We start from the raw sequence: 25,934 nt of genomic DNA on the forward strand, positions 1-25,934 counted from the left end.
AGCTGCCTGTCGTGTGTCAATGGCTCTTTCCCCTGCCATTGGTGCAAATACCGCCACGTATGCACACACAATGCTGCTGACTGTGCCTTCCTGGAGGGCCGTGTCAATGTGTCTGAGGTAAGGCAATCCTGGGGTGAGCAGGGTTTTGGAGGTATAGCAGAACTGGATATCGCCCACAGGTCGGCCTGGGAGAGCTCTTGTGGGTGACTGGGATGCCAGCCAAGAAGTGTGTAAGGTTGGGGACATCCTTCAGGGCTGTCTTGGCCTGCGGCCAGCCAATGGCATTTGTTGGTGTTCACTAGGTCTCTTTTGTGACCTTTGGAGGAGATGGAGAAGCCTCAGACTAAGCCCTGCCTCTAGGCCTCTGATTGGGGGCTGCAGACCAATGGGCCTCCCTGGGGGATGATGTGGGGAGGCTACTGTCCACACAGGGTGATGTGAGCCTGGGGCGTGAGGTGTCTGGTTGGGCAGGCCTGATGCTGAGTCCATATGGATAAGGGAACATGTTAGACTGACCTGCAGGGCAATTGGTCAGTTTCTGGAGCCATCTGAGGTCCTGCGTGGTAACTGATAGTGATTAAGTCATAATTATTTGGAGCCTAGGGAAGGCACTGATTTTATTTAGAATCAACCTGTATGGGCTGACCTGGGACCTGCCAGGTAGGGAGGGGATAGGCATGGGTCCCCATGTCCATCTTGGAGGTAAAGAGCTAGGACTTGAAACCAGGGCCCTTTCCTTTGCAGTGATACCATGCCTTTTGGGACAGGGCATGTGTGGGTCCCCCTGGCTATGGGGCACTTGGGGGCTTTAGATGGTCTGGACTTCTGTGGACAGGTATGGAGCAGAGGAAATATAGTATCCACTGCCCCCGCCTCCATGCTATGGGCCCCTCTTCTCACAGCCTCCCTTGAACACCCCCACCATCACCCTCTGGACTTTTGTAGCACATCATGGGACGAGATGGCAGTGTGGGGCAGGCTGAGAGCAGGCGGGGACCATGGGCATCCAGGGGTGACAGCGTGAGAGTGGGTGGTGTGAGAGCCTGCAGCATAGGGGGTGGGCAGTGGGCTTCTTTGAGAGTGTGGCCTGCGTGAGGAGCTGAGTAAAGGTGTCCTGGAGGTGGGCAGTGACCCTGGGATTTTGGGGACCTCCGAAGGGCTGTTGTGGGCTGTGACAGCCAGGAGAAGTGGAGCAGCAAGTGCAGACCCTTCCTGAGGAGTTCGCCCATGTGGGGCTGGGCGCGATCATGGGGTCCAGGGAGGGTTATTGGCTAATGGATATATTCCACCGATGCTTCCTCTTAAGCTATAGTCCCAGATTTTATGGGGACATATCTAGGGAGTGTAACATATCCGTAGACTTAACCAATTTCGTTGTTTGAAAGGACTCTGGCTCCCAGCCCAGGCCCCCCTTACCATCTCTGGTTCTGGTTTGACTCCTCTGGAGCCACCTTTCACTCAGGAGCTTACTCACTCCGTGGTGTCTTTGTTCCCTACGCCATGAGAAAGAGTTCCCAAGAACCCTACTCCTTGCCTTGTCCTTGGTCTCTCATATTTGCTTGGGTTATTTGAGGTGGAAACTACCAGAGCCTGTTAGGGAAGGGCATTGAAGAGGCAGCTAGTGCTGGGTGGACGATCTGGCAGAAGTCCCACGGGGAGCGCCCCTGAAGCAGAGCTCGCACTCACTCTGAGGTGGCCTGAACCCAACAGCCAGGACTTTCTGCGAGGAACGCTGGGTCTGCCCTCTCCAGGAATGAAAGAGATGGCTGGCATTTCCATGAGAGGGTCATGTGCTTTTCCTCCCGGCGGCCTCCTTACCAGGAAGGACTGGCCCTGGTCATGGTGTCCCTGGAAGTGGAATAGTAGGGCTGTTTTCTAAATTCTTACTTGATCTGCGTAAGCGGAAGAGTTCTAGATCAAGCGAATAAAGATCTAACTTGAATCATGTAAACAGAGTTGTGGTCCCTTACTCACTTCTCAGACTTGAGCCAGTTTCCAGACTGAGAGCCCCTTGAATGTGGGGAGGTGGGTCCCCTCAAAGAAGAGCCCACATTGCTCATCTTTCTTCCAGCTCAGCCTGCTCTCCGGCCACTCACGGCCTGAAAGAAATGTCAGAGCCCTGAGCCAACCCGTTTTCATGGCTGGGGCACCCAAATGCCAAGACTAAGCCACAGAGAGACTAGTCAGCAGGACACAGAGCCTACACCCCAAGGCTGACAGTGGTGCTGACCTCCCAGGCAGCTGAGATAGTGTGTATGCAGAGGAGAGGTGTGAAGTCAAGGGCAGTGAGACCAGTCCTGATGACCACAATGAGCCAGGGCTGCTAGGGAGCCCAGGAAGGGCAGCCAAAGTCTGGGAGGCAACTGGAGGATCCCTCAGGATCCCTGAGCTTGGGGCCTGGGCAAGGCATCCCTTCAAATGGCTAGGGGAGTCCTGGTGTAGGTAAGGGCCCCTGAGTGCAGGGCCAGCGGCCCTCCATACACGTCACCAGCACCTGCCTCTCCCTGGTGGAAATGGGGGCATCCTGCGGACCCAGGGTAAGCTGGCGGGCCATGCCCTGCCAGCTCTGCCTCATCAGTGATCCCCAAAGGGTCAGACCCAACTCTGGGCTCCCTCCTCGGGCCCCAAAACCTCAGAGCCAGAGCCAAGCCCAGGCCCGTGCTGCATTGGGAGCTGTTGCAGGCCTTGGGGAGTGCGGCCTGTTTTCAGTATCTCTATTTAAAGCCCCGCTCAGTGGCATGCCCATGGGGCTGTTTCCTCCCTTGGCTGTTGCCAGTGTGCTGCAAGGGAGCTGGGGTGTTGCATCAGTTATTGTTGAAATGCTGGCCCTGGGGGCCTGATTGTTTTTCTGCCTGGCTCTGGCTATTTTTATATGCTCTCTGGGTCCCCAGCTGAGTTTACAGCCCCTATGCCTCACTCTTGGCTGCTTTTTTTTTTTTGTCTTAAGGGCCTTTGCAGCTGTGAGCCAGATGGAGCCCTTTGGTGACTATCTGTGGGATCCTAGAACACTAGGCAGGGCACTCTGGGCCCAGAGGGGATAGGGCCTGTCCCAGGGCACAGAATGCAGCCACACAGACTGGTGGAGTGCAGAACCCAGGCTTTTTGCCTCTAGCCCAGCTGGCTCTTTCTGAGGTCCTCAGTCTGTCAGCGTGTAAAGTGGGCACAGTGGTGCTTATACCAAAGCACAGGCTGCGGGCCCAGATTGCAGCCTGGGTCGCAGTGGAGTACGCCCTGCTCACTGGCCCCTAACTCTGGGCTCAAATGAAGCCTTGTCGCCTCTAGGACTGCCCACAGATCCTGCCCTCCACCCAGATCTATGTGCCAGTGGGTGTGGTGAAGCCCATCACTCTGGCTGCCCGGAACCTGCCGCAGCCACAGTCAGGCCAGCGTGGCTATGAGTGCCTCTTCCACATCCCAGGAAGCCCAGCCCGCGTCACCGCCCTGCGCTTCAACAGCTCCAGCCTGCAGTGCCAGAACTCTTCGGTAAGGCAGGTTGGAGCCACCAGGGGGCTTCTGGGAACCCCTTCTGCTAGACTGGGCTGGCTACCCTCACAGCCTTAGGATCTGGTTTCTGCTCATGAGCAAAAGCACAGGACGCAGGCAGGTGTTCAGAGGCACATCGGGCTCCCCAGGTAAGTGCAGGGAACTAACTATAAGTGCCACACCCCTCAGGTGTGCCTGGTTGTGCAGGTGGGGCCCTGCCAAGAGCCACTCAGACCTTTGGAGGGAGCACATCTCAGATGTGGGAGTGGGCAACTTAGACGTGGTGGGATTTGTAGATGTGACTTTGCGAGGGGTCTTTGGGACATGGATGAGGAGGCCAGGTTGAGGTATGTGGAAACGCCCATGTGCCATCATCATCCAATGATTCTAGGAGGGCCAAGGTCAGGGCAACAGTGCCCTGTTACTCATCTTTTTATATTTTTCTGTGGCTAGACGCAGAAACTGCTCATAGCAACCTGTGTGTTTGCAATCTAGCAGGCGGGTGTTGCCCGAGTACCAAGAAGCAGCCACATTTGGAGCCTTAAATCTAATAAGATGACATTTTCAAAGCTTTTTGTTAATTCCAGTGAATTTAGCAAAAGTAATCTTTGCAGAGCCAAAACCTTCCCTGGTGGGTGGGGTAATGGTGCCGAGTTGGTGGTCTTGAGGCCCTCTTCTGGCTTTCTCTGTGATCTCTGGCAGGCCTTGGTTTCCCCATCCGTTCAGGAAGAATGTAGTCAGGAGACCAGTGGGTTTCCTGGTATGGCCAAGGCCCTATTGGTTGGTGGTGCCTCTGTAAGGCCTGTGTTTGGCCCCCACCCCCAGAATCCCAGGGGAAAGGCCTTGAGGTCAGGGGTCTAGCCCAATGCCAGTGGTGGCAGCCCCGTGGCCCACCTCTCCTCTTTCCTAGCAAGATGGGTTAGGGTCCAGGGGCCACAGCAAGCTCCCAGGGGCAGTTCAGCCAGCTGACTGGCCCTATAGTTTCCTGCGCTTTCCTGCCTGTCCCATGCTTTCAGTTCTCTCTCGTCCTCGCTGTGTCGCTGATTCTGTTAGCCATGCCTTCCACTTGAACATTCTGGCTTCTGTCTGTCACTCTCGTTCTCCGTCCTTGTTTCTCTACCATTCCCAAGCCTCTTTCACCTTTCTCTGCACTCTTAGCCCCCTCCCGCCCTCCCCTCTTACCGGGCCCACAATTATCATTTAAAGGGAAAGGGAGTATCAGAATGTGATAGGAGCCAATTAAATTCCTGCAAGTGGAATAATGATGAATTGCTCTGGGATGGAATGGAGGGCCTCAACTGCCCAGTTGGGAGTGCTGGTCCTGGGCTCCTAGGGAGGGTAGTGTCTCTGAGCCCAGCCCGGCATGGGCTCACACAGCTCTCATCTCAGGGCAGTCCCAGCACGGGGATTACTTAGCTTGTTTGGCAGATAAAGAAATGGAGGTTCACAGAGCATCCCTGATACCCGTCTAAAGGATCCAGCTGGGAAGTCCTGGTTTCCTGGTAGGGCTGACTGCAGGGGCAAATGGGGAGGTCACCCTGGAGGGTACAACTAATGAGGCTGCTGGGGACAGAGGCTTGACCCGACAGTGGGGACCATGGCCACCGGAAAGGAAGATGTAGGGTGGGGGACACAGAAGGAGAGCTGAGTGTGACAGGAGAAGCTTAGTCCCTTAAGTTGGTTGGCAAGCAGGCTGTTCTTTGGGGTATCTGCCTCCAGATTGGAAACACCAGTCTGGACAGGCAGAGCCCCAAGACCCTGCCCCCACCAAGCTTGCTCCCAGCAGCCAGTCCTAAAGGTGGCCAAGAGGGGCACACAAGCCCTGACCTGCCCCCTAGGGCTGTGTGGTCTGACCTCCCTGTCTGCTGCCCATAGTACTCCTATGAGGGCAATGACATCAGCGACCTGCCTGTGAACCTGTCAGTGGTGTGGAACAACAACTTTGTCATCGATAACCCTCAGAATATCCAGGGTGAGCCAGGTGGGGCAGCCCCCGGGGATGGGCTGTGGGCGGGCTGAGCTGACTGTCTCTCCCCACCCCACAGCCCACCTCTACAAGTGTCCTGCCCTGCGGGAGAGCTGCGGCCTCTGCCTCAAAGCTGACCCTCGCTTTGAGTGCGGCTGGTGCGTGGCTGAGCGCCGCTGCTCCCTGCGCCCTCACTGCCCTGCTGACTCCCCTGCCTCCTGGATGCATGCCCACCATGGCAGCAGCCGCTGCGCAGACCCTAAGATCCTTAAGGTAGGTGGATCTCCTGGGCCACTAGGGGAGGGAGTGGCTCTGACTGCCCAGCTACCTCCCCTTCGTAGCCCTTCCTGGCCAGGGATGGCCTTTGCCAGCCTCTGTCTCCCTGCAGCTGTCCCCTGAGACGGGCCCTCGGCAGGGAGGGACACGGCTCACCATCATGGGTGAGAACCTGGGCCTGCGCTTCGAGGACGTGCGGCTGGGTGTGCGTGTGGGAAAGGTGCTGTGCAGCCCCGTGGAGAGCGAGTACATCAGTGCTGAGCAGTGAGTGCTGCCCAGGGTGGGTGGGGGAGGCCCTAACACCTGGCTGGACCCTGCAGCCTATTGAGGTCCCTGGTTCCCCGCAGGATCGTCTGTGAGATCGGGGATGCTAGCACGGTGCGGGCCCACGATGCCCTGGTAGAGGTGTGCGTGCGGGACTGCTCCCCCCACTTCCGGGCCCTGTCACCCAAGCGCTTCACATTTGTGGTAAGCCTCACTCCTCTTGGCCCGGAGCCCTTTCCTCTTGGGTGGCCTAAGGGAGCTGTGAGGCCTATCTGTAGGGGCTGGCCTTGCTTAACAGCCACCTCAAGTGAGGGGCTTCTTATTCTCCTGTGGGCCCCACTGTGCAGTAACACCTCTGCTTCTGGTCTCCCCTCCCCTTCCTTCTTGTCTTTGGGGGCCTGCCTATGGGCCATGTGTGAGAGCCAGTGAGCACAAGGCCTGGGCACAGCTGGAGATGCAAACAGGCCTCTGGCCCAAGGGGTAGGTAGGTCTTTCCTGGGCTCCAGCAAGTTCCTTCTTCCCGTAGACTCCAACCTTCTACCGTGTGAGCCCTGCCCGGGGGCCTCTTTCAGGGGGCACCTGGATTGGCATCGAGGGCAGCCACCTGAATGCAGGCAGTGATGTGGCTGTGTCTGTTGGTGGCCGGCCCTGCTCCTTTTCCTGGTAAGGAACATGAATGGGGAGAGGGGGCCCATGAGTGGCCTACCTTTCCCTGGTGGTGGTTGGTTCAGATGGCTGCATGTCCCCTCTTGTTGCCTGGGAAACAAGGGGAGTGTGGAGAGCCTGGCCAGGGTGATCACTATGGAAACCAGAGGCGGAGAAGATTATCATCAAGATAGACTACCTCTGAGGGGGAAGGGCAGGCGGGTAGGGCAGGCAGGTGGGTAGGACCCGGACCCAAGGATTGGGCTCAACCACCTTGTCCTGGGGTGGAGGGATCTTTTGGGAACATAATAAGTATTTTTTAAAAACTTTTAAGAGAGAGAAAGGAAATCTTAAAACCCTGAGGCATGCAGTAGATAATTTTAGATTAGGGATGATAATGGAGCGGCCCTTTAAATATTTTCGTGTGGTAATTATGCGTTATCAGACTAATTATTGGTGTTTGCAGCCTTGCTGCGCTTGCTGGCCTGGTGGCTGCAGGGCCTCACGGCTATACTGAAGGAGCTGAGGGAATGGGGACCCAGGTGCAGGCAGTGACTGGCTGGCTGCCCATTGGGGATGACCCAGTCCCGCCACTCTGGCTAGCTCATTTTGCCTACTCATAGCACAGGCCTGGGCTTAGCCCCAATTTCACATCAGGGGACAACATAGAGGGGGAGGCATGTGCATCACTCAGCGCAGCCAGAGTTGGCAGTGAGCTTGGTGTTCTGGCTCTCCCAGCGCTGGAAACCACAGGCTGAGTGGAAGCAGTGCCACAGCAGGTGGGAAGATCAAGGTCTCAAAGGCTCTGTCCCGCCAGCCATCCCTGGGCAACTGACCAGGCTGTTGCAAGGCTGTGCTGAGACCCCTGTGAGCTCCCTTCCCACCCAGCAGGCCTACTCGTGGTGCCCGCCCAGGCTGGGCTCAAGCAAGCCTGGGCATGGGCATACTTGCTGGCTAGGTCACCTGGGGAGTGAATGCGGCAGTCAGGATCCAGCCCCCTGCTGGTGGGTCAGTCAGGGCCTTGAATCCCAAGCAGGGCAGTGTGGAAGGAGAGTGCCAGCCTGGGGCCCAAGGTGGCAGACGCCCACCTGGCCCCTTGGAGGGGCTCATGGAAAAGTGACCATAACAGTCATTAGCCACATGGCGGCAGGTCCTGGTGCAGCCCTGTTTTACAGGTGGGCGGGCCTGGGGAGTAGCTTGCCTATACACCTGTTTACAATGGAGCCTAGATGTTTAGTCCACCTGGGAGGTGAATTCCAGCACCCGCATCCTCACTGTCCCACCTGGCCCCTCCAGGAGGAATTCCCGGGAGATCCGGTGTCTGACACCCCCTGGACAGAGCCCTGGTAGTGCCCCCATCATCATCAACATCAACCGTGCTCAGCTCACCAACCCTGAGGTGAAGTACAACTATACTGAGGACCCTACCATCCTGAAGATTGACCCTGAGTGGAGCATCAACAGGTGGGGCCGCCCCAACCTGCCCTGAGCCCCAGTGATCCCCTCTGTCCCATGTGACGTTGCCGAGGGCAGAGCTCCTACACTGGGCTCTCCTCTTCCTCCTTCATTGTGTGATCCCACCACCAAGTTTTTGTCTGGAGAAACCAGTTGAATTTTTGTTGGTGGTACCTGGTTCATGGCTGGGCAGGGGGTGGCCAAACCCTCCCTTTACTGGCCAGGTCTGTCTCTGAGGGTGGGAGTAGAAACAGCAGAGTTTAAGGCTGTGGTCACTGCTGTGCTCTGGTTGCAGCAACCTGGAAAATCACATTAAACAAAAATTCTTCTAAGCTCTGTGGTGCTGCACTCTTAAAAATGAACGAAGATATCCAAGCCCACAGCTCTCAGGATGATGGATCCCTGTCCACTTTGAGATGTGGTTGCTGCAATCAGAGTTTTGGGGCTGAGCGATCGTAACCTGCTTTCATCTTCTGGGAAGCCAGGTGGCATTTCTGGCCCCACCTGTTTGTGCTGGGCTGGGGCAGATCTTCGTTCCATGACCTCCCACCTCCTCATCTTCTAGTGGAGGGACCCTCCTAACAGTCACAGGCACCAACCTGGCCACCGTCCGAGAACCCCGAATCCGGGCCAAGTATGGAGGCGTTGAGAGGGAGAATGTGAGTCCTCGCCTGCCCACCACTCCCCCTCCCCCTTCCTATGCAGCTCAAGCCACCAAGGCTGTGGCTGTGCTTGGAGGCCCTGGGGAAGGAAGCCAGCTCTGGCTGCTGGGTATGCATGCTTGGCTGTAGCCCCTCAAGGGGCCTGACTCCATGCAAGGAGCAGTCGGCCCAGCGTCTTCGAATCTGTGTCCCCAGAGCTGCCTGGTGTACAACGACACCACCATGGTGTGCCGGGCTCCTTCAGTGGACAACCCCACCCGCAGCCCACCTGAGCTGGGGGAGCGGCCTGACGAGCTGGGCTTTGTCATGGATGACGTGCGCGCTCTGCTTGTCCTCAACACCTCCTCCTTTCTGTACTTCCCTGACCCTGTGCTGGAGCCGCTCAGCCCTACGGGCCTCCTAGAGCTGAAGCCCAGCTCCCCGCTCATCCTCAAGGTAGGCCTCAGTCATTGGGTGGAGGTGTGAGTGGGGTTGTGGTGCGGTGGGGGTAGGATGTAAGCAGGGGCCAGTGGGGCTCTCTGGCTCACCCTCACCCTTACAGGGCCGGAACCTCCTACCACCAGCACCTGGCAACTCAAGGCTCAACTACACGGTGCTGATCGGCTCCACGCCCTGTGCCCTTACTGTGTCAGAGACACAGCTGCTCTGCGAGTCACCCAATCTTACGGGGCAACACAAAGTCACGGTGCGTCCATGGCTAGGCCATCTGTGTCCCGGTCCCAGCTCTGGTCTTCTGGGTTCCTCCTGCCTTTGACCTACTGACCCAGCCCCATCCAGGGCATCCCAGCTTTGTGACTGAGCCCCAGACTGGCCTCCAGCCCAGAGGGAGCACAGCTCCAGTGCAAGCTCCAATTTGGCACTTGCCCCACCTTTGTGCCCCCTAGTGGGCCTGCTGCCTACCCTGGGTCTCCCGCCTCTACACTCCCACTGAGTACTCTAGGCCAGGGTCAGGTACTCGAGGGCTGTGGGGCCAGTGGGTGCTGAGTGGGCATGGTACCTCCTGAGCAGCCTGTATCCTCCCCACTCCCACCCCAGGTGCGGGCCGGTGGCTTTGAGTTCTCGCCAGGCATGCTGCAGGTGTACTCAGACAGCCTGCTGACTCTGCCTGCCATCGTGGGCATTGGCGGCGGTGGTGGCCTCCTGTTGCTGGTCATTGTGGCCGTGCTCATTGCCTATAAGCGCAAGTCACGCGATGCTGACCGCACTCTCAAGCGGCTGCAGCTCCAGATGGACAACCTGGAGTCCCGAGTGGCTCTCGAGTGCAAGGAAGGTATGTCAGGGCTGTGGGCATGGGGGACACGGAGGGTGCCAGGGCTGTGGGGCTTGCTGGGGGTGCTGCTACCTCTGAGCCAGTTCCCATCCAGCCTGCTGACTCCACTCAGTTTACAACATTCCCGATGGCCTTGCCGTGTTAGGCTTGGTCCCAGGGAGGCAGGCTGGTGCCTGACTGGTGCTTGCGGCTCAGGGGCCCTGGGACAAGTATGGCTTCTGTAGAGTGCTGCTTATGACACAGACTCTAGCCAGAGAGTTGCATCTGTGCCCCAGCTTGGCTGTAGTTCCTTAGACAGACATGTAAACTCTTTGTGCCTCAGTTCCTCATCTGTAGGATGGGCATAATGCTGGTGCCTACTTCACTGGGTGTCATGAGTGGTATCCAGATGGCCTTGCAGAGCCTGTAGGGCAGTACAGTATGCATATATGTGTTAGTGTGGTGGTGGCTCTGTGCATGTGGCTGGGCGTGTTGCTGAGGAGTGGGGCCTCTTCATCCTTCAGCACATGCAGACCCTGGCCTGGGCTGGCCTGGACAAACCCTGTCTCAGAAAGTCAGGTTGCAACCCATCCTCATAAGATAGGGCATGTGTCCATCATCACCTTGGTGTGTGAATGGCAGAAATCAGCTCAGAATAGCTTCTGCTGGGAAAGTGCAGCATGTGCTGCCTTCCAGAATAGAAGCTCTGTTGGCTCCATCTTCAGAAATTTCTTCATCCTGGGGTTCCTTTCTCTTTGTGATGACAAGATGGCCATGGTGGGTGAGCTCAGCTTCCCCACTGCACCCAACTCTGGCCTATCTCCGATGTCACACCTTATCACATGCCCTGTGCCCCTGAAGCCCCTGAAGCCCCTGATGGGAGAGTAGGTGGACCCCAAGGGGGTAGTCCAGAGAGTGGGATGGGTTCTGGCAGGCAGGGGCCACAGATGCTAGAAATGGGTGAGCAATGGGTTAGGGGGTCAGTGGGAAGAGCCAGAGTAGTGGACTCCAAGCTGTAATAGAGGGCATGCCTAAGGGTTGCCTGTCTCTGCCTGTTGTGCCTCAGAAAGCCAGTGTTCCCAAGGCCCAGCTTATCCCTGGCAGAGCTGAGGGCACCTCTGTTGGCTGGGTGTGTGGGCCTGAGTGCTGGCATCAGGGTGCTGGGGCTGGGGCTGGGGCTGGGGCTGTGGGCCGTGGGCCGTGGACAGCCATGTCCACCTGAGTGTTGGGTTCAGCTGCCATGCATGCCTGTGGGCTTTAGGCAGCAGACAGCAGTCTTGGCCCATGGTGGTTGGCTTCCCTGGCTGGGTGTGAGATGGCATCTCAGGGCAAGGTCCCCAGTGCCAGATCTTCCTGGGGTAGCCCTCACCTACTCATGGTTCTGGGCTCTCTGTGTGCCTCTTGGAGCCTCATCTGAGTATCTGGGGCTTTGAGTGGTGAACAGAGCGGCACTGATGAAAATTGACAGTTATGGGATGTTTTTGAGATGCCAGGCATGCCCTTGAGCGTTCTGCAGATATTAACTAGTGATTGCTCACGGCTCTAGAAGGCAGACACCAGCAGTATTTCCATTTTTGGATGAGGAAAGAGAGCTAAGTGATAGGGTGGGATTTGGACCACTGCGTGATGGCCTCATGCCCATGACAGGCCTGGCATCAGGTTGTTAACTCTACTGGGACCAGGGGGTCCATTTGCCTAGTCCCTGCCTGTCCTGGAAGGCCCCTGTCTGACCACTGGGCAGTCATGATGGGATGCAGCCAGGTATGCAGGGGCCAGGAAGGGAATTCTGCAGCTCGGGGCCTCTATCAGGGTAAGGATGACTGCCTGCTGAGGTGGGTGCATGCAAAGCTTTTATCTGCCAGCACATGCACAGGTGCAGCAGCTGGTGGGCACTCCAGGGCCTCCAGGTGGAGATAACCAGACTCCTGGCAGCCGTGCCCAAGAGATGAAGGCCTGGCTCTTGATTAAACCTGCCAGCCGTCTCCCAGAGCCCGCCAAGCGCTCCTCTGGCTCCTGATCAGATAGCACATCCCTTGGACTGCTGCAGAATCGATTTCTCACAGTTCTGGAATATTCCATCAGGGCTTGTCCCTGCCCACCTTTGTTTCTGAAAAAGGCAGAGCTGCCTGGAATGGGCAGGTAGTGTAGGGCTAGCTTGATTTTGCATGTGGCAGTAGTCAGTTTGGAGGATTGAGGGGCTTGAGGAGAGCCCATAGCCTCTGAGCCCCTGGAACCCTGCTTCCCTCTGCCTCCCACAGCTGGCCACACCCCTTCTTTTCCCAGGCAGCTCAGTCTAGGGGAGTCAGGGCGGGCAGTAGGAGCCCCTAGGTGGCGGAAGAGTCAGCACCCCTAGTTACTCTACCCTAAAATGCCAGTTTGAGGTACAGGGGCCATTCTCAGCCAGGACCCGGTCCCAGTATCTCCTCTGTTCTTGTCTTGGCTAATCCTATGACAGAGGGGTTTTTATCCCTCTGTTAGGGCTAAGGAAACTGAGGCAAAAACAGGTCACCCAACCAGTGAACAGTAGAACGAAGGTTTGAGGCCAACCTGAGTTGGGGTTCTGGGGGCTAGTGGGATACCTGCCTTAATACTTCGTCTGGCCACAGCCTTTGCAGAGCTTCAGACGGACATTCACGAGCTGACCAATGACCTGGATGGCGCTGGCATCCCCTTCCTCGATTATAGGACATACGCCATGCGGGTGCTCTTCCCTGGGATTGAAGACCACCCGGTGCTCAAGGAGATGGAGGTTTGCTGCTGGCTGGGGCTCACTCCTTGTCTGCCTTCAGGGCTCCTTGGGTGCTGGCAGGCAGCTGGAGGGTCTGAGGGATAGCCCAAGCCTGTAGAGAGGGATGCTGGGAAGCAAAGAGGGAGGGCTGGCAGGGGCCTGGGGCAGGAGAGCCTGGGGCAGGGGGACCTCATCCCAGCAAACCACCTCAGTGGCTGGGCTCCTTCTGGCAGCCTTCATTTTGTGGGACCTTCTAGTCCATATTGGACCCCCTGTAGCTCACCTGGCCTATCTCCTGGGTGGTTCTCAATGCTAAGCTTTACTGGGCAGGGGCCTGGGCCATGTATGCTGGGAGGTGTGGGTGCCCAGCTGGAGTTTCTGTGGCTGTTTGGGGTGGGAGCACGTGGCTGACACAGCACGAAGGCCCTCGTAGAGCTGGGCTTTCTTCCACAGACATTGGCACAAGCCTGCCAGGGGGAAGAAGGCTAGCTCCCCTATCCTCTGGGAGTCCCCCAAGGCAGTCCAGGAGCCCAGGTCCCAGCTAGAAATAGCCAGGGACTCTGTAAGTCGGCTGCGTCATGCTATCTACCTGAGGTTATCCCTTCTCTGCATACCTTGCATGGTGGAGGGCCTGCTCGCCATACAGTTCCATTGGTGGGATGTTCCCTCTCAAGCTGAACTTGAATGGACTTTCCCCTCACTCTGGCTTTGGCCTAGGGATTATTGCCATCTGTTGTGTTGGTCCAGCTGCTCTCTTATCTCTTACTGTGTTCTACCTGGGACCTGTCACCTGTCTGCCTATTAGGGAACCTCCTGTCCTGATAAGCTTTGGTACAGATAGAGAGAGCAGAAGCCCTAGAGCCAGACTGCATTCTACTTCTTTTTCTCACTTCTCCAGCCACAGAGAGGGAGGCAGGAGCAGGCCCTCATTCTGCACCTCTCACTGATGCTGGTATGCCAGGGTCTCTGCCCGCAGTGGGCTTCTCAGGTAGATACTAGGCTACATCCATTCTGCTGAGGACAGTTGGGGTCTGGACACTTGTCAGGGTGACATGTCATGCACCTCAGGGGCCTATTCTCTGTCCCTGCTCTACCTTTGTACACCTGACCTGGACAACTCCTTGACCAAAAGATCTTCCCAGCCCCTACCTCTTGTGACAGTGCTGGATGCCCCAGTGTGGGTCTGAGCAGGCGCCTGTTCTCACCAGGTGCAGGCCAACGTGGAGAAATCACTGACGCTGTTTGGGCAGCTGCTGACCAAAAAGCATTTCTTGCTGACCTTCATCCGCACGCTGGAAGCCCAGCGCAGCTTCTCCATGCGTGACCGTGGGAACGTGGCCTCGCTCATCATGACGGCACTGCAGGGTGAGATGGAGTATGCCACAGGAGTGCTCAAGCAGTTGCTCTCCGACCTCATTGAGAAGAACCTGGAAAGCAAGAACCACCCCAAGCTGCTGTTACGGCGGTGAGCCCACACCTCCTACCTGCAGACGCCAGAGGCCCTGCTGGGTACCCGCCCCAGAGGCACCGCTGTTGCAGTTCTAAGGGAAGCCTCAGCTTCCTCTGACCAGATGTTAATAGTGGTGACCAGACATGTTGGGCATGGGGCCCACTCTGGGGCATGCCTCGTCTGGGGCCATCAGTGTTTGGCCTGAGTCATTCTTAGAGACCTGTTCCAGTGCCAAAGGCTGGGATGTCCACAGCAACCCTCTAGCCACCCAGCCCCCATGAGTGCCTTTTAAGGCCTGACCTTCAGTGCTGCAGGAACTGGGTGGGGTGGTCATGGTAGGTAGGCCTGGCAGTGGGAGTTATGTCACTTCTGCCCATGTCTGTCTCCAGGACCGAGTCAGTGGCAGAAAAGATGCTGACCAACTGGTTCACCTTCCTTTTGTACAAATTTCTCAAGGTAGGTGGGCTGGGGAGGAGAGGATGCTGAGGGGGTGTTGGGCAGATGGACGGGTACAAGGGAAACAGGAGATCAGAGATGTACGGACATATGCAGTCTAAGGCCAAAGTGGCTCAGAGGAGGCTGGAGGCTCAGCGTGGACTCTCCCAGGATGTGCACCTCTTGGCCCCTTTCCTGACTCTTCTTGAGGCTGTCCAGGCTTCACCCAGCAAGAATGGACGCCCCAGCTGTAAAGCAAGCTGTCTCAGGTTTCATGACCAGTGTTCAGCTGAGCTAGACGTTAGATACATATATAGGTTTCTGCACTGTGCCCATGGCCTAGAGCTAAGGATGGAGGAGAACTCTGAGTGAGGACCTCTGTGTGTCTAGCACCCAGTGTTGAGTTACCGTGGGGAGGCATCTTGGGGCTCCTATTGACCCTTGTAAGGAAGGCTTGCACAAACAAGCACCTGCTCAGGATGGGGGAAGCCCGTCATCCCCAGAAGATGGGCCCTGGAGACTTGTGGCTGTCCTCAGAATGGGGTAGGGACCAGAGAGTACAAATTGCAGTTTCAGGATAGATATGAGTCCAGGTGGATCCTGTTTGGGCCATACGTAAGAAGTTGGACTAGTCACCTGCACTTAGAAAATGGGAGATCGTTTAGACACTACTGTATGGTTTCCCTTGAAATCTGAAAGCTTGGCAGATGTTCTCTCATTGTGGCAGTGGCAGGGCCCCCTGACCTCTGACTTTAGTAGATGCTCTGTGGACAGACATGGCGATGGGCAGTGGAGCCTAAGTGGCTGAGGGTGGGTCTGAATCTCCCTGTGGTTGCTTCTTAGCTGTGGATCTCTGCTTCCTGTGTCCTTACTGAATCAGGGAAAGCCTATGGGACCTTCAGCCCTTCATGAAGAATGCTGCTGGGCCCAGGCTCCCTTGGCTTAAAGATGCCCAGAGGAGAGTCCTGCCTGGCTGGGGAGAGAGAGGACAAATGGGAATTAGGATATGTGAGAAAGATGTGGATATTGAGAGGGTGGGTGAGGTTTGAATAAGGGCATGAAGGAAAGGACGGAGTTAGCCAGGCAGAGGGAGTAACAGCCCTGAGGTAGGCATGAGGTCCAGTGTGGGGCATGGGAGGTGGACTGTGGTGGGGCTCATCGGAGGAGTGCTGCCACTGGAGGTGGTTCAGCAATCCCAGAATCCAGGCCCCTGGAGAGTGTCCAGTAAATGCTGGGGTTCTCGTGCAGAGCTGGGAGCCAATTACGTGAAGTTGGGCATTTCCTGTAAGTTTTTGTGAGACTGTGTGTGACATATTTACATGCTCGTTAAATTGCACTCAGAAAGCCAGTAGAAGCAAGGTTTAGAGAACACGACTGCTGGGTCTGAGCTGTCTTATCTGTATCTACCTCTGTCTGCTCCTGAGTCTCACAGGCTGAGAAACTCAGCTTGACAAATCCAGTTTGAGGACCTGGGTTGGGCTGTATTCCGTGTAAGGCTGAGTGGAGGGTCAAGCTGCAGGAAATGGAGTAAGTATAGCTGGTGCAGGATTTCGCAGGCAGAGTGGCTGAGTGAGAGCTGCCATTTTTAGAGCAGTTTTAGATTCACAGCAAAATCGAACAGCAGTTAGAGATTTTCCATATACCTCGTACCCCCTTATATCCTCCCCATTATTACATCCCCCACCAGGGTGGTATATCGGTTGCAATCGATGAACCTACGCTGACATAACATTATCTCCCAAAGTCCATAGTTTATGTGAGATTCACTCTTGGTGTTGAACATTCTGTGCATTTGGACAAATGTATAATGACATGGACCTACCATTACAATATCAGAGAGTAGTTTCACTGTTCTAAAAGTCCCCTGGGCTCCACTTGTTCACCCCATTTTCCCTCTAACCCCTGGCAACCGCTGATATGTTATTGTGTCTACAGTTTTGCCTTTTCCAGAATGTCTGGTAGTTGGAATCATTCAGTTGTAGCCTTTTCAGATTGGCTTCTTTCACTTCTTTTTAGACCGCCACACACTGTTTTTAAACAACCCAAATCCCTTTAATTCATTGCTGTCTTTAGAAACAAACAAAAAAATTTAACTAAAAAAGTCATCCATGCTCATTTTAGCACATCTAAACAGCACAGAAATGAGTATAAAGGACTGAGCCATCCACCCCCAATTCTGGAGACATGTTGTTGGAGAGTCTTGGGCTGTCTCTTTAATTATTGTAGATGCTAACAAGGTGCCCATGGCAACTGGTTATTGGGCAAAGCTCCTGTTTCTGTGCCAGGGGCACGGGGGAGAGGCCAGCATGCTGCCTGCTTGGGGCACACTTGAACTCCATCAGGCATCCAAGGCGACAAAGGACCCTGTGCCCACGCTTAGGTGGGGCCTCGCCTGTGCAGGGGATGCAGCAATCCTGGCCCCTTGAGGCATGGCGCCTGCAGTTGTGAGCAGTCCTGGGGCAGATAGGACTGGCCAGCTCTGACGTCGACTTTCTTCACTTTGATGTAAGGACATGAGCCTCTTTCCATTCATGGCATTTGTTGTTCAGCAGTGTCTGGAGCCTTGCACATGCACAGGCTCTGTGCTGGGTGTTGAGAGATGATGTGGATGAGCCAACCATGTCCTGGCCCCCCAGCAGATTTCACTCCGGTGGGTCGATGGCAGCAAAGAGAACAACAGGAACCAGGGATTGTAGCAGGGCCCTGATTGCGATGCGGGCTAGCAGCTTTGACCTAGTGGTCATGGAGAGCCTTTCTGAGAAGGGACATTGGGTGGAGTCTGGAAGGGCCAGTGATGACCTGAGAGAGAGATTTTTCTAGGGACAGCAGGTGCCAAGGCCCTGAAGTGGGATACTAAGTGGTTGGAGGAACAGGAGGCAGCTTTTGTGGCTGTAGTGTTGGGAGCAGCGGTTGAGAGCATGGACAGAGCAGACCTTCACCGAGTGCCCAGGGACCACTCCATGGCCTTGACTTGATTCCTATACCCTTCAGTGCTGAAGAGCTGCCCTGGATTGGTACCTCTGCACTTCGAGTAATTGAGAGGAGCAGCCTTCTGTCTGCAGGGGCGGGGGTCCCAGTTGGGTGGGCCCTGACAACCACCAGATCGAGGTCATGCCTAGGGTTTATGGCTTACAGTCCACCCATGCTATGGGGGTGGGACCACAGCCCGGAGGTTCTTCCACAGTGCAGTGCTCGTACCTCGGTCAGTCTCTGGCAAGTGGGATGCTGGGGAATCAGCTGGGGACTAGGGCAGTAGGCCTGCTGAGGCCCGAGCTGGGAAGATTTCAGGGCTTTGGTCTTTGTTGGCATAAACCCCGCTTGGCCACCTCGTGTTCTCCTGATATACTCCTAGCTCTTCTTGCTAAGGTCTCATTGGGATTTTTCACATCAACATTCATAGGAGCCATGGGTCTGTTTAACTTATTTATTCACTTGCATAGTCTTTGTTGGGCTCTGCAACCAGGAAGTAGAACTTGCCTCCTTAAAAGAATTTGGAAATATTACTCATTTTCTCCTTATGGGAAAGGTGCAGAGGCCCTGGAAGGGTGGGAGTAGGTGGGCAGGAGTGGAAGCCCCTGGCAGTCCTGGCTGCCACCTAACGCCCACCCACCTGCTACGGCCACAGGAGTGCGCGGGGGAGCCACTGTTCATGCTGTACTGCGCCATCAAGCAGCAGATGGAGAAGGGCCCCATTGACGCCATCACGGGTGAGGCCCGCTACTCCCTGAGTGAGGACAAGCTCATCCGGCAGCAGATTGACTACAAGACACTGGTGAGCACGGGCCAGCATCCTGCCCTGCCCCCTTCACACTCTCCCGTGTACCTGACCCCTGACAAGTGAGAGGTAGGGGCTGATGCTGCACCCCTCCCCACCCCCAGACCCTGAACTGTGTGAACCCTGAGAATGAGAACGCACCTGAGGTTCCGGTGAAGGGACTGAACTGCGACACGGTGACGCAGGTCAAGGAGAAGCTGCTAGATGCTGTGTACAAGGGCGTACCCTACTCCCAGCGGCCCAAGGCTGGGGACATGGACCTAGGTGAGCATGAGAGAGGCTCTCACGGTAGCATGGCTGTGCTGGAGCTCTGGGCAGTGCCCATGCCCAGATATGTAGCCCAGGAAAGGGGCAGCACCAGCGGACATTTCTGGGGGGCCACAGGTAATGGGCTTAGCTAGAGAAGTCCAAGCAGAGTCTCCTGGTCCAGGCCTGCCACTGAGCTCTGGTGGAGGTTTCTGGAGGCCATGTGGCAGGGGGTATGTTGAGGAGGGCTTGAGGGAAGGGATGTGATCTGGGCTGTGCTCTGGGTGTGGGCGAGCCAGGTTGGAGTAGAGAATGGAATCAGGGAGCATGCTTAGGAGCCGCCCTGTCCAGGGGAGAAGCTGGAGTTGGAGTTCTCATGTACTCTAGGAGGAGGATGGGCCATTGGAGACGGTGCTGTGGCTCATGACCCAGGCAGGTGGGGGTACCCATAGAGCTAGGGAGGGCCAGAGGAAGCATAGTAGGTCTAGAGCCGGAGAGTCCTATGGTAGGTTTGGCTAGAGAGCTGGAGGGGGCCACCATGGAGGCCTCAAATGCCAGGCTGAGGAGTTGGAAGAGCTTCCTAGAACTTGAAGGCAGGGCGTTACACGGGGTTTGGGCTGCCTGGGGTGGGGCAGCTGCTGTAGCAGGTCACAGGGCTTAACTGCAGGGGCATATGCTTCTTGCTCTGAGCAAGGATGAGAGCTGCTCAGAGGGAGGGTAGCCTTGTCCCTTAATTATTCTGCTGTTCAAGGCCCTGCACCAAGTACCCCCAGGATGCCTGTGCTCCTTGGGGCTGAGAGGTGAGACCAAGAAAGGAGGGGGCAGCAGAGGCACCTGCCTATGGTCCCAACCCTCAGTGCTCCCCTTCCCTTCAGAGTGGCGCCAGGGTCGCATGGCACGCATCATCCTACAGGATGAAGATGTCACCACCAAGATCGACAATGACTGGAAGAGGCTGAACACGCTGGCTCACTATCAGGTGACCCCAGACTTCCCACCCTCTGGCCATGGCCCAGCCTGTTTCCTCAGAGCTCCAGGGCAGTGCAGAAGCTGGTGTCCAGTCCTGGCTATTGGTGGATGACAAATGTCAGAGAGAAAAGGGAACGGGTGTATCCTTCCTGGGCCCTGCACTTGACCCATCTGGTTGTCTTAATAGCCTTGGAGGTGCACCAGTGAGGAACTGAGTGGTGAGGTGACTGGCCTCCAGGCATTGTACCCAGAAGGGCTGGGGCTATCACTAGGGCTCCCAATAATAGGTTATGCATCTCCCAACCCTCTGCCCACAGGTGACAGATGGGTCCTCAGTGGCGCTGGTGCCTAAGCAGACATCTGCCTACAACATCTCCAACTCGTCCACTTTCACCAAGTCCCTCAGCAGATATGGTGAGGAGCCAGTTGGGGGCAGCGGGCATGGCTCACTGACCTGGGCAGGATGCCTCCCCTGGGCCCTTTTGCAGCAGGGCCATGCAAAGGCTGGGAGGGGCCACATCACGGCCTGTCACTTGGATACTTGGCCTTTCCTCCAATTTGGAGGCTGCACCTTTCTCCCTACAGGCACACCCACACATAGTGTGTTCCCTTCTGTCCCCTCCCACCCAGCAAGGTGGACTGAAGACCCCAGTTTTCAGATATGGAAACTGAGGGTCAGATAGAGGAGCTGCTAGCCCAGGGCCACCTAGCCAGGGCCAGGGTGAGGTGTGGGTGCTGGATGCAGTAGGCCTGCCAGCTGATGGCATGGTGCCTGCAGAGAGCATGCTGCGCACGGCCAGTAGTCCTGACAGCCTGCGCTCGCGCACACCCATGATCACACCTGATCTGGAGAGCGGCACCAAGCTATGGCACCTGGTGAAGAACCACGACCACCTAGACCAGCGTGAGGGTGACCGCGGCAGCAAGATGGTCTCGGAGATCTACCTGACACGGCTGCTGGCCACCAAGGTAGGCCTGGGTGGGCAGGCGGCAAGGATGTGGGGGTGGCACATTCGGCTGCCCAGGTCACCCAGGAGGTGAGGGGCTGCCAGTGGTGCCTTGGGTCTCTGTAACCTCTCCTATTTGCAGGGCACGCTGCAGAAGTTTGTGGATGACCTGTTTGAGACCATCTTTAGCACAGCACACCGAGGCTCGGCCCTGCCGCTGGCCATCAAGTATATGTTCGACTTCCTGGACGAGCAAGCTGACCAGCACCAAATACATGACTCGGATGTGCGCCACACCTGGAAGAGCAACTGGTACCTATGGGGGGGTGGGAGGGATGTGGTAGTGGGGCCAGGTGAGGCACTGGGGCACAGCCAGGCAAGGCGGGGCCTGAGTTACTGCAGGAGGCCCTCTTCTAATGGGCAAAGGGAATGGCTGGCCTGGATTCGCTGTCTCCCTGCTGTGGTCAGCCCTTCTTTAGGTGGGCCTTCCCAACTCACTCATCTGGGGGCATCCACTGCCTCCTGTGTTCCAGGTCTAGGCATGACCTCTGCTTCAACTTGGAGGACCCCCTTTGGGAGCTGGGTGTATGCATGCCTGCGGGCATGTGTGTTTTCACCCACGTGTGCTTTGTGTGTCCCTGGGTGCGCATGGCATGCACAGGTGTGAGAAATGGGCTTGGTGGGCCAGGCTCATACCAGCCATTGGCAGTGATGAGCATGACAGTGGTGGTGACAGCAAATACTTTGACACTCTCACCCCTCAAGGTAGCCAGCATCCAGCCTACTAGCAGCTGCTGCCCAGTCCGGCTTTCTCTCCCTGAGCCTGACTACATGCCCATCTTCAGAGAACATCCTGTGCCTCTTTCTTCTTTGTTCCTGGTCCCATGGTAGTCTCACCCTTCCCAGCACTCTGGCCTGTAAATGCTGCCACTAAATGCTACCAGCTCTGGGCCTCTAGCTTCACCTGTGCTGCCTGTGGGCCTTGAAGGGGTTCCATGGATGCAGCAGCAGAACCAGCATCATCTAGGTCAGCACTGTGCAGAATTCTCTGCAATGACAGAATGTTCTTGATCTGTGCTGTCGAGAGTAGTGGCCGCTGGCCATGTGTGGCTACTGAGCATTTGACACGTGACTACTTCAGCTAAGACTCTGAATTAACTTTATTTAATTTCAATTTAAACAGCTACATGTGGCTCGTGGCTATTAGATAACCCAGTTGATGGCTGTCTTAGGAGCGTCATTTTGGGCACAGAGGTCAGCTGTCTATGGGGATGTGTCTCCTAGAGCCCTTCCTGGGCAAAAGCAGGGGTGTAACTGTGTGTAAGTGTGCATCTAAGCATGTGATCATGGGGAGGGACTGCCTTCCCGGAGTGTGAGTGGCAGGAGACACCCCTCTCTGGGTCTCAGTTTCCTCAGGAAATTCATGGCCACTGTGAATGCTGGTACCAAGCAAGCTATGAGGCTGCTGACTGGCCCCTTTCCTGTGCTGTCTGGAAGGGGTACTACAGCCCTGTCTGATCATGCATCTGGCCTGCCCGCCCACAGCCTGCCCCTGCGTTTCTGGGTGAACGTGATCAAGAACCCACAGTTCGTGTTTGACATCCACAAGAGCAGTATCACAGATGCCTGCCTGTCGGTGGTGGCCCAGACATTCATGGACTCCTGTTCCACGTCCGAGCACAAGCTGGGCAAGGACTCACCCTCCAACAAGCTGCTCTACGCCAAGGACATCCCCAACTATAAGAGCTGGGTGGAAAGGTGAGGCGAGCATGCAGGGGGGAGGCGGCGGGCTGAGGACCAGGACTCAGCTCACATCCCCGACCTGCTGTATGCCTGCAGGTACTATGCTGACATTGCCAAGATGCCTGCCATCAGCGACCAGGATATGAGTGCATACCTGGCCGAGCAGTCGCGGCTACACCTGAGCCAGTTCAATAGCATGAGCGCCTTGCATGAGATCTACTCCTATATCACCAAGTACAAGGACGAGGTGAGCACACACACTGGCCACTGGCCTCACCCCAGGCCTGTTACACATAGCCCTGCTCAGCCTCACACCAGACCTTGCCAAACAGGGCTCCCTCTCTGGGGCCCTTCTGTCACCTCCACCGCCTCTACCCGCTTCTCCCCAGGCCTCTAGGCTGGCCAGGAGCCTGCCTTCTCTGCTCTGTACCCCCACTGGCCACCTTACTTGCTGGGACAGGCATTTAGTGCTGTTGTGACTGCCCACCAGGCCTAGCAGGGTCGTCGGGCTGGGTTGCAGCAGGTCAGGGAGCCTGCTTTCAGAGTAGGGGGTGTTGGGGAGCAGATGTCAGTGGCTTCCTGAGGTGGAGAACATGGGTTAATGAGTGGCTATTCCCTGAAGGCCCATTATGTGGTTGATCATCTTCAGGGTAGGGCAGCAGACCCTTCCTTCTTTAGTGTCTTTTCTGCTGAAGTAAGGTCTTACCTGGAGTAAGACCTTAGGAGGCCTCCTTGCCATCTGTTTGCACAGAGCTGGGGCTCCCTGAGACGTCTAAGGAAGGGGGACTGACTCATGGGCTAAATTGGGCACACAGGGCCACAGAGGCAGGACAGGCACAGGCATGGCCACTGCCAAGGTTCTGAGCCCAGAGTGGGCCCAGCTGCAGGACTGTGGAGGCACAACACTAAATTAGAGCCATGCCAGGTGGAAGGGGAGGCGAGGTTGAAGCAAAGGGCCTGTCACTGAGTGTGTAGGCCTTGAATGATCTGACTTTTGGGTACCCAGGGCGGGGGAGGCAGGGACCGCCTAGGGGCTGTAGCTGTGGTATTGGGTCGTGTGTGGGAAGGGCCAGGACTTGCTGATCCAACTAGCTATGGGGTATGACTCCAGACTTGAGGCTGAGTAAGAAACAGATGGTGAGGAAGTTCGAGAAGTCTGCCTTAGACTTTAATGGGAGTGGAACTAGGACTCAGGAGAGACTTGGGTTCCAGCGTCAGGTTGTAGGGGTTAGCAGTGAACAGAGGACCTTTAGCTGAGATTGGAGGAGGCGGCCCTGGAGGTGAGTCCAGAGCAGGAAGGGAATGGGCCATACCCTGGGGCCAAGAAGGGTGATCTTGGGTGACCTGGTGACACTGCCTGGGGGTTGGGGACTTTAAAGCCATCTAGAGGTTCTCTGAGGAGCTCCACTATAAAGGGGTGCAAAGAGACTGAGGTCATGGGGTGGAGCAAGATGGCAGTGTGGACATATACCAGGGGGCTGATGTGCCAGCAGGAACTGAGAGTGTGAGCTTGAGGTGCCCCTGTTTCCTGGGGGGCTGGAAGCAGCAGGCTGAGTTGCAGTATAGAGGGGTCTTCCAGAGGGTGGCAGCACATCCGCACCCTGGGTGGCCAGGCCCTGCTCCCATCAGTAGATGGGGAACTGCACCAAGGAGAACGGACATGAAGGGCTGGCTATGACCAGAGCCCTATTTGAGGCTGGTGTTTTGGGGGTTGAGATTAGGAATAGTGACCAGGGGTACTCATCCTTCCCACTGGGGTTCTGGGGTTCCAGGCTGAAAACCCAGGTCTCTTACCTGAGAATGGAAGGGATAGAATTGGGCATCTGCTCCAGAGCCCTTGCTGGCCATGGCCATGTCACACGCCTATTGTGTACAACCCTCCAAGCATTGATGTACTGGTCCCACATGAGTGGTGGCCCCGGCCAAGCCCGCTAATTCCCCCACTGGCCTCCACAGATCCTGACAGCTCTGGAGAAGGATGAGCAGGCTCGGCGGCAGCGGCTCCGGAGCAAGCTGGAGCAGGTGGTGGACACGATGACCCTGAGCAGCTGAGTCACCTGGTCTCCACTGTCTGGCAAGAGATGAGCAAGAGAGCCTGCAGGGGTGGCCTCCGATCATCAGCCAAAGCTGCGAGATCCCTGGAGGCAGCTTCCCCCGACCTGTGCCGGGTGCCCGTGTGCTCAGGGCGGGCATGCAGGCCAGCGTTCTCCTGGCTCTCCCCCGCCCTCCCGCCTTACGGGGGTCCTGGTTCTTACTGGTGTGGGTGAGATGGTTTCTGCAACACCCTCTGTGCCCAGAGCTGCTGGCTTTAGGGCTGGGGAAGCCCAGGTGCCGCTGGGACCTTCTCAGAAGACTTGAGTGACTGCTTAAGACCTAGGGGTAAGGCTGAGCCCTCCAGGAGGGTGGAAGCCATTCTGGTTGTCTCCTTGAGCTCAGGCTGGCGAGGCCAGAAGGGCCAGGACGAGGGGCTGGGAAGGGGTTAGCCTTCCCAGCTTCCCACGCAGAGCCTGAGGACTGAGGCCTCGCTGGAAGCCTGGGGGAGGTTGGATGCCAGGCCCAGCCAAGGTGAGCCGAAGTTGATCTGGGCTGTCGCCGCCTGCCTGCCTGCCACATCTGGCACCCTCATGCTCTCTGCTGCACCGCCGCCACCGTCCTCCGATTCACCGCGTGCTCTCTGCGGCAGAGGCTGAAGCGCCATGTCCACCTCGCCCAGAGAGAGGCCCCAGCAACCTCCTGTGGAGGGGCTGAAGGAAGGCAGTGCTCACAGCTCCCAAGTGACTTCCAGAAGGACTCAGCAACTCCCTTTGTGTCCTCAGGGCTGTGCCTCTGGGAGCCTGGGGCTCCAGTCATGAGCACACGTTCCCATTATTTATTCCATGTACTCCTCTACTGCGTCCACTCCTGGCAAGCTCTCTAGCATGGAGCTTGTGGGAGCAGCCCTGACCATCCTCCCTCCCTCCCTATCTTCCCAGCTCTCCACATCCACCTTCTAGCAGCTTCCGGTCTGGCATCTCAGCAGTGTTCTGGCCCCTCAAGCGCCATGGGACATCTGGGGACTGTTTTTTGTTTTGTTTTTATCCTGCTGCACTCTGACTGGGCAGCCAGGACCATGGCAGGGCCCCTTGGTATACTTGCTGGTCTAGCTGGGAGCAGGACACAGTGACCAGAGGGCCTGGTGGTTGGCTCTGTCCACCCTGCTCTCAGCAAAAAAGAACAAATTTTTAATTAGAAAACATCTGTACGTTATTATACATATATATACATATGTGTGTGTGTGTGTGTGTATATATATATCTATAGATATATATATATATCTATAGATATATATATATATATATCTATAGATATATATATATATATATCTATAGATATATATATGTGTGTGTGGCTCTAGCCTTAGTCTCCAGCCCCAGTGGGGTCCTATATAGTTGACTGGAGGAGGAGAAATTTTACAATTTAGAGTAAGAGAATCAAGGCAGTGGTAAAGCAATACCACATGATCATGAAGCAAGTGGCCAGTTTCCCTTAGCGGAGCATCCCAGGCCTCCACCCCTCAACCAGTTTGTCCTGTTTTTGTTTTGATGTAAAAAAGAGAGAACTCTCAGGCCCCCCCCCACCCGAGAGCTTCCGGGTTGAGGGGC

The 25,934-nt window shown here is 56.3% G+C and overlaps 1 protein-coding gene across 1 annotated transcript in view; it reads left to right on the plus strand.

Annotated features, from left to right (window-relative positions):
- Positions 1–25,558, plus strand: part of PLXNA1 (plexin A1) — a 304,322-nt gene extending 278,764 nt beyond the window's left edge. The window contains 24 exon segments of the mRNA XM_039843598.1: positions 3–117; positions 3,283–3,483; positions 5,359–5,455; positions 5,529–5,722; positions 5,838–5,989; positions 6,073–6,193; positions 6,516–6,652; positions 7,931–8,098; positions 8,655–8,748; positions 8,947–9,186; positions 9,293–9,436; positions 9,787–10,021; positions 12,607–12,749; positions 13,937–14,193; positions 14,568–14,634; positions 18,239–18,385; positions 18,493–18,652; positions 19,510–19,613; positions 19,921–20,017; positions 20,382–20,572; positions 20,693–20,862; positions 22,096–22,308; positions 22,390–22,540; positions 24,250–25,558. Of these exon segments, the coding sequence (XP_039699532.1) occupies positions 3–117; positions 3,283–3,483; positions 5,359–5,455; positions 5,529–5,722; positions 5,838–5,989; positions 6,073–6,193; positions 6,516–6,652; positions 7,931–8,098; positions 8,655–8,748; positions 8,947–9,186; positions 9,293–9,436; positions 9,787–10,021; positions 12,607–12,749; positions 13,937–14,193; positions 14,568–14,634; positions 18,239–18,385; positions 18,493–18,652; positions 19,510–19,613; positions 19,921–20,017; positions 20,382–20,572; positions 20,693–20,862; positions 22,096–22,308; positions 22,390–22,540; positions 24,250–24,345 (3,694 nt within the window). The 3' untranslated portion in view covers positions 24,346–25,558.
- Positions 25,559–25,934: the final 376 nt, after the last annotated feature.

This window comes from Pteropus medius, unplaced genomic scaffold, assembly GCF_902729225.1.
Source record: "Pteropus medius unplaced genomic scaffold, Ma_sr-lr_union100, whole genome shotgun sequence".
NCBI classification, from domain to species: Eukaryota; Metazoa; Chordata; class Mammalia; order Chiroptera; family Pteropodidae; genus Pteropus; species Pteropus medius.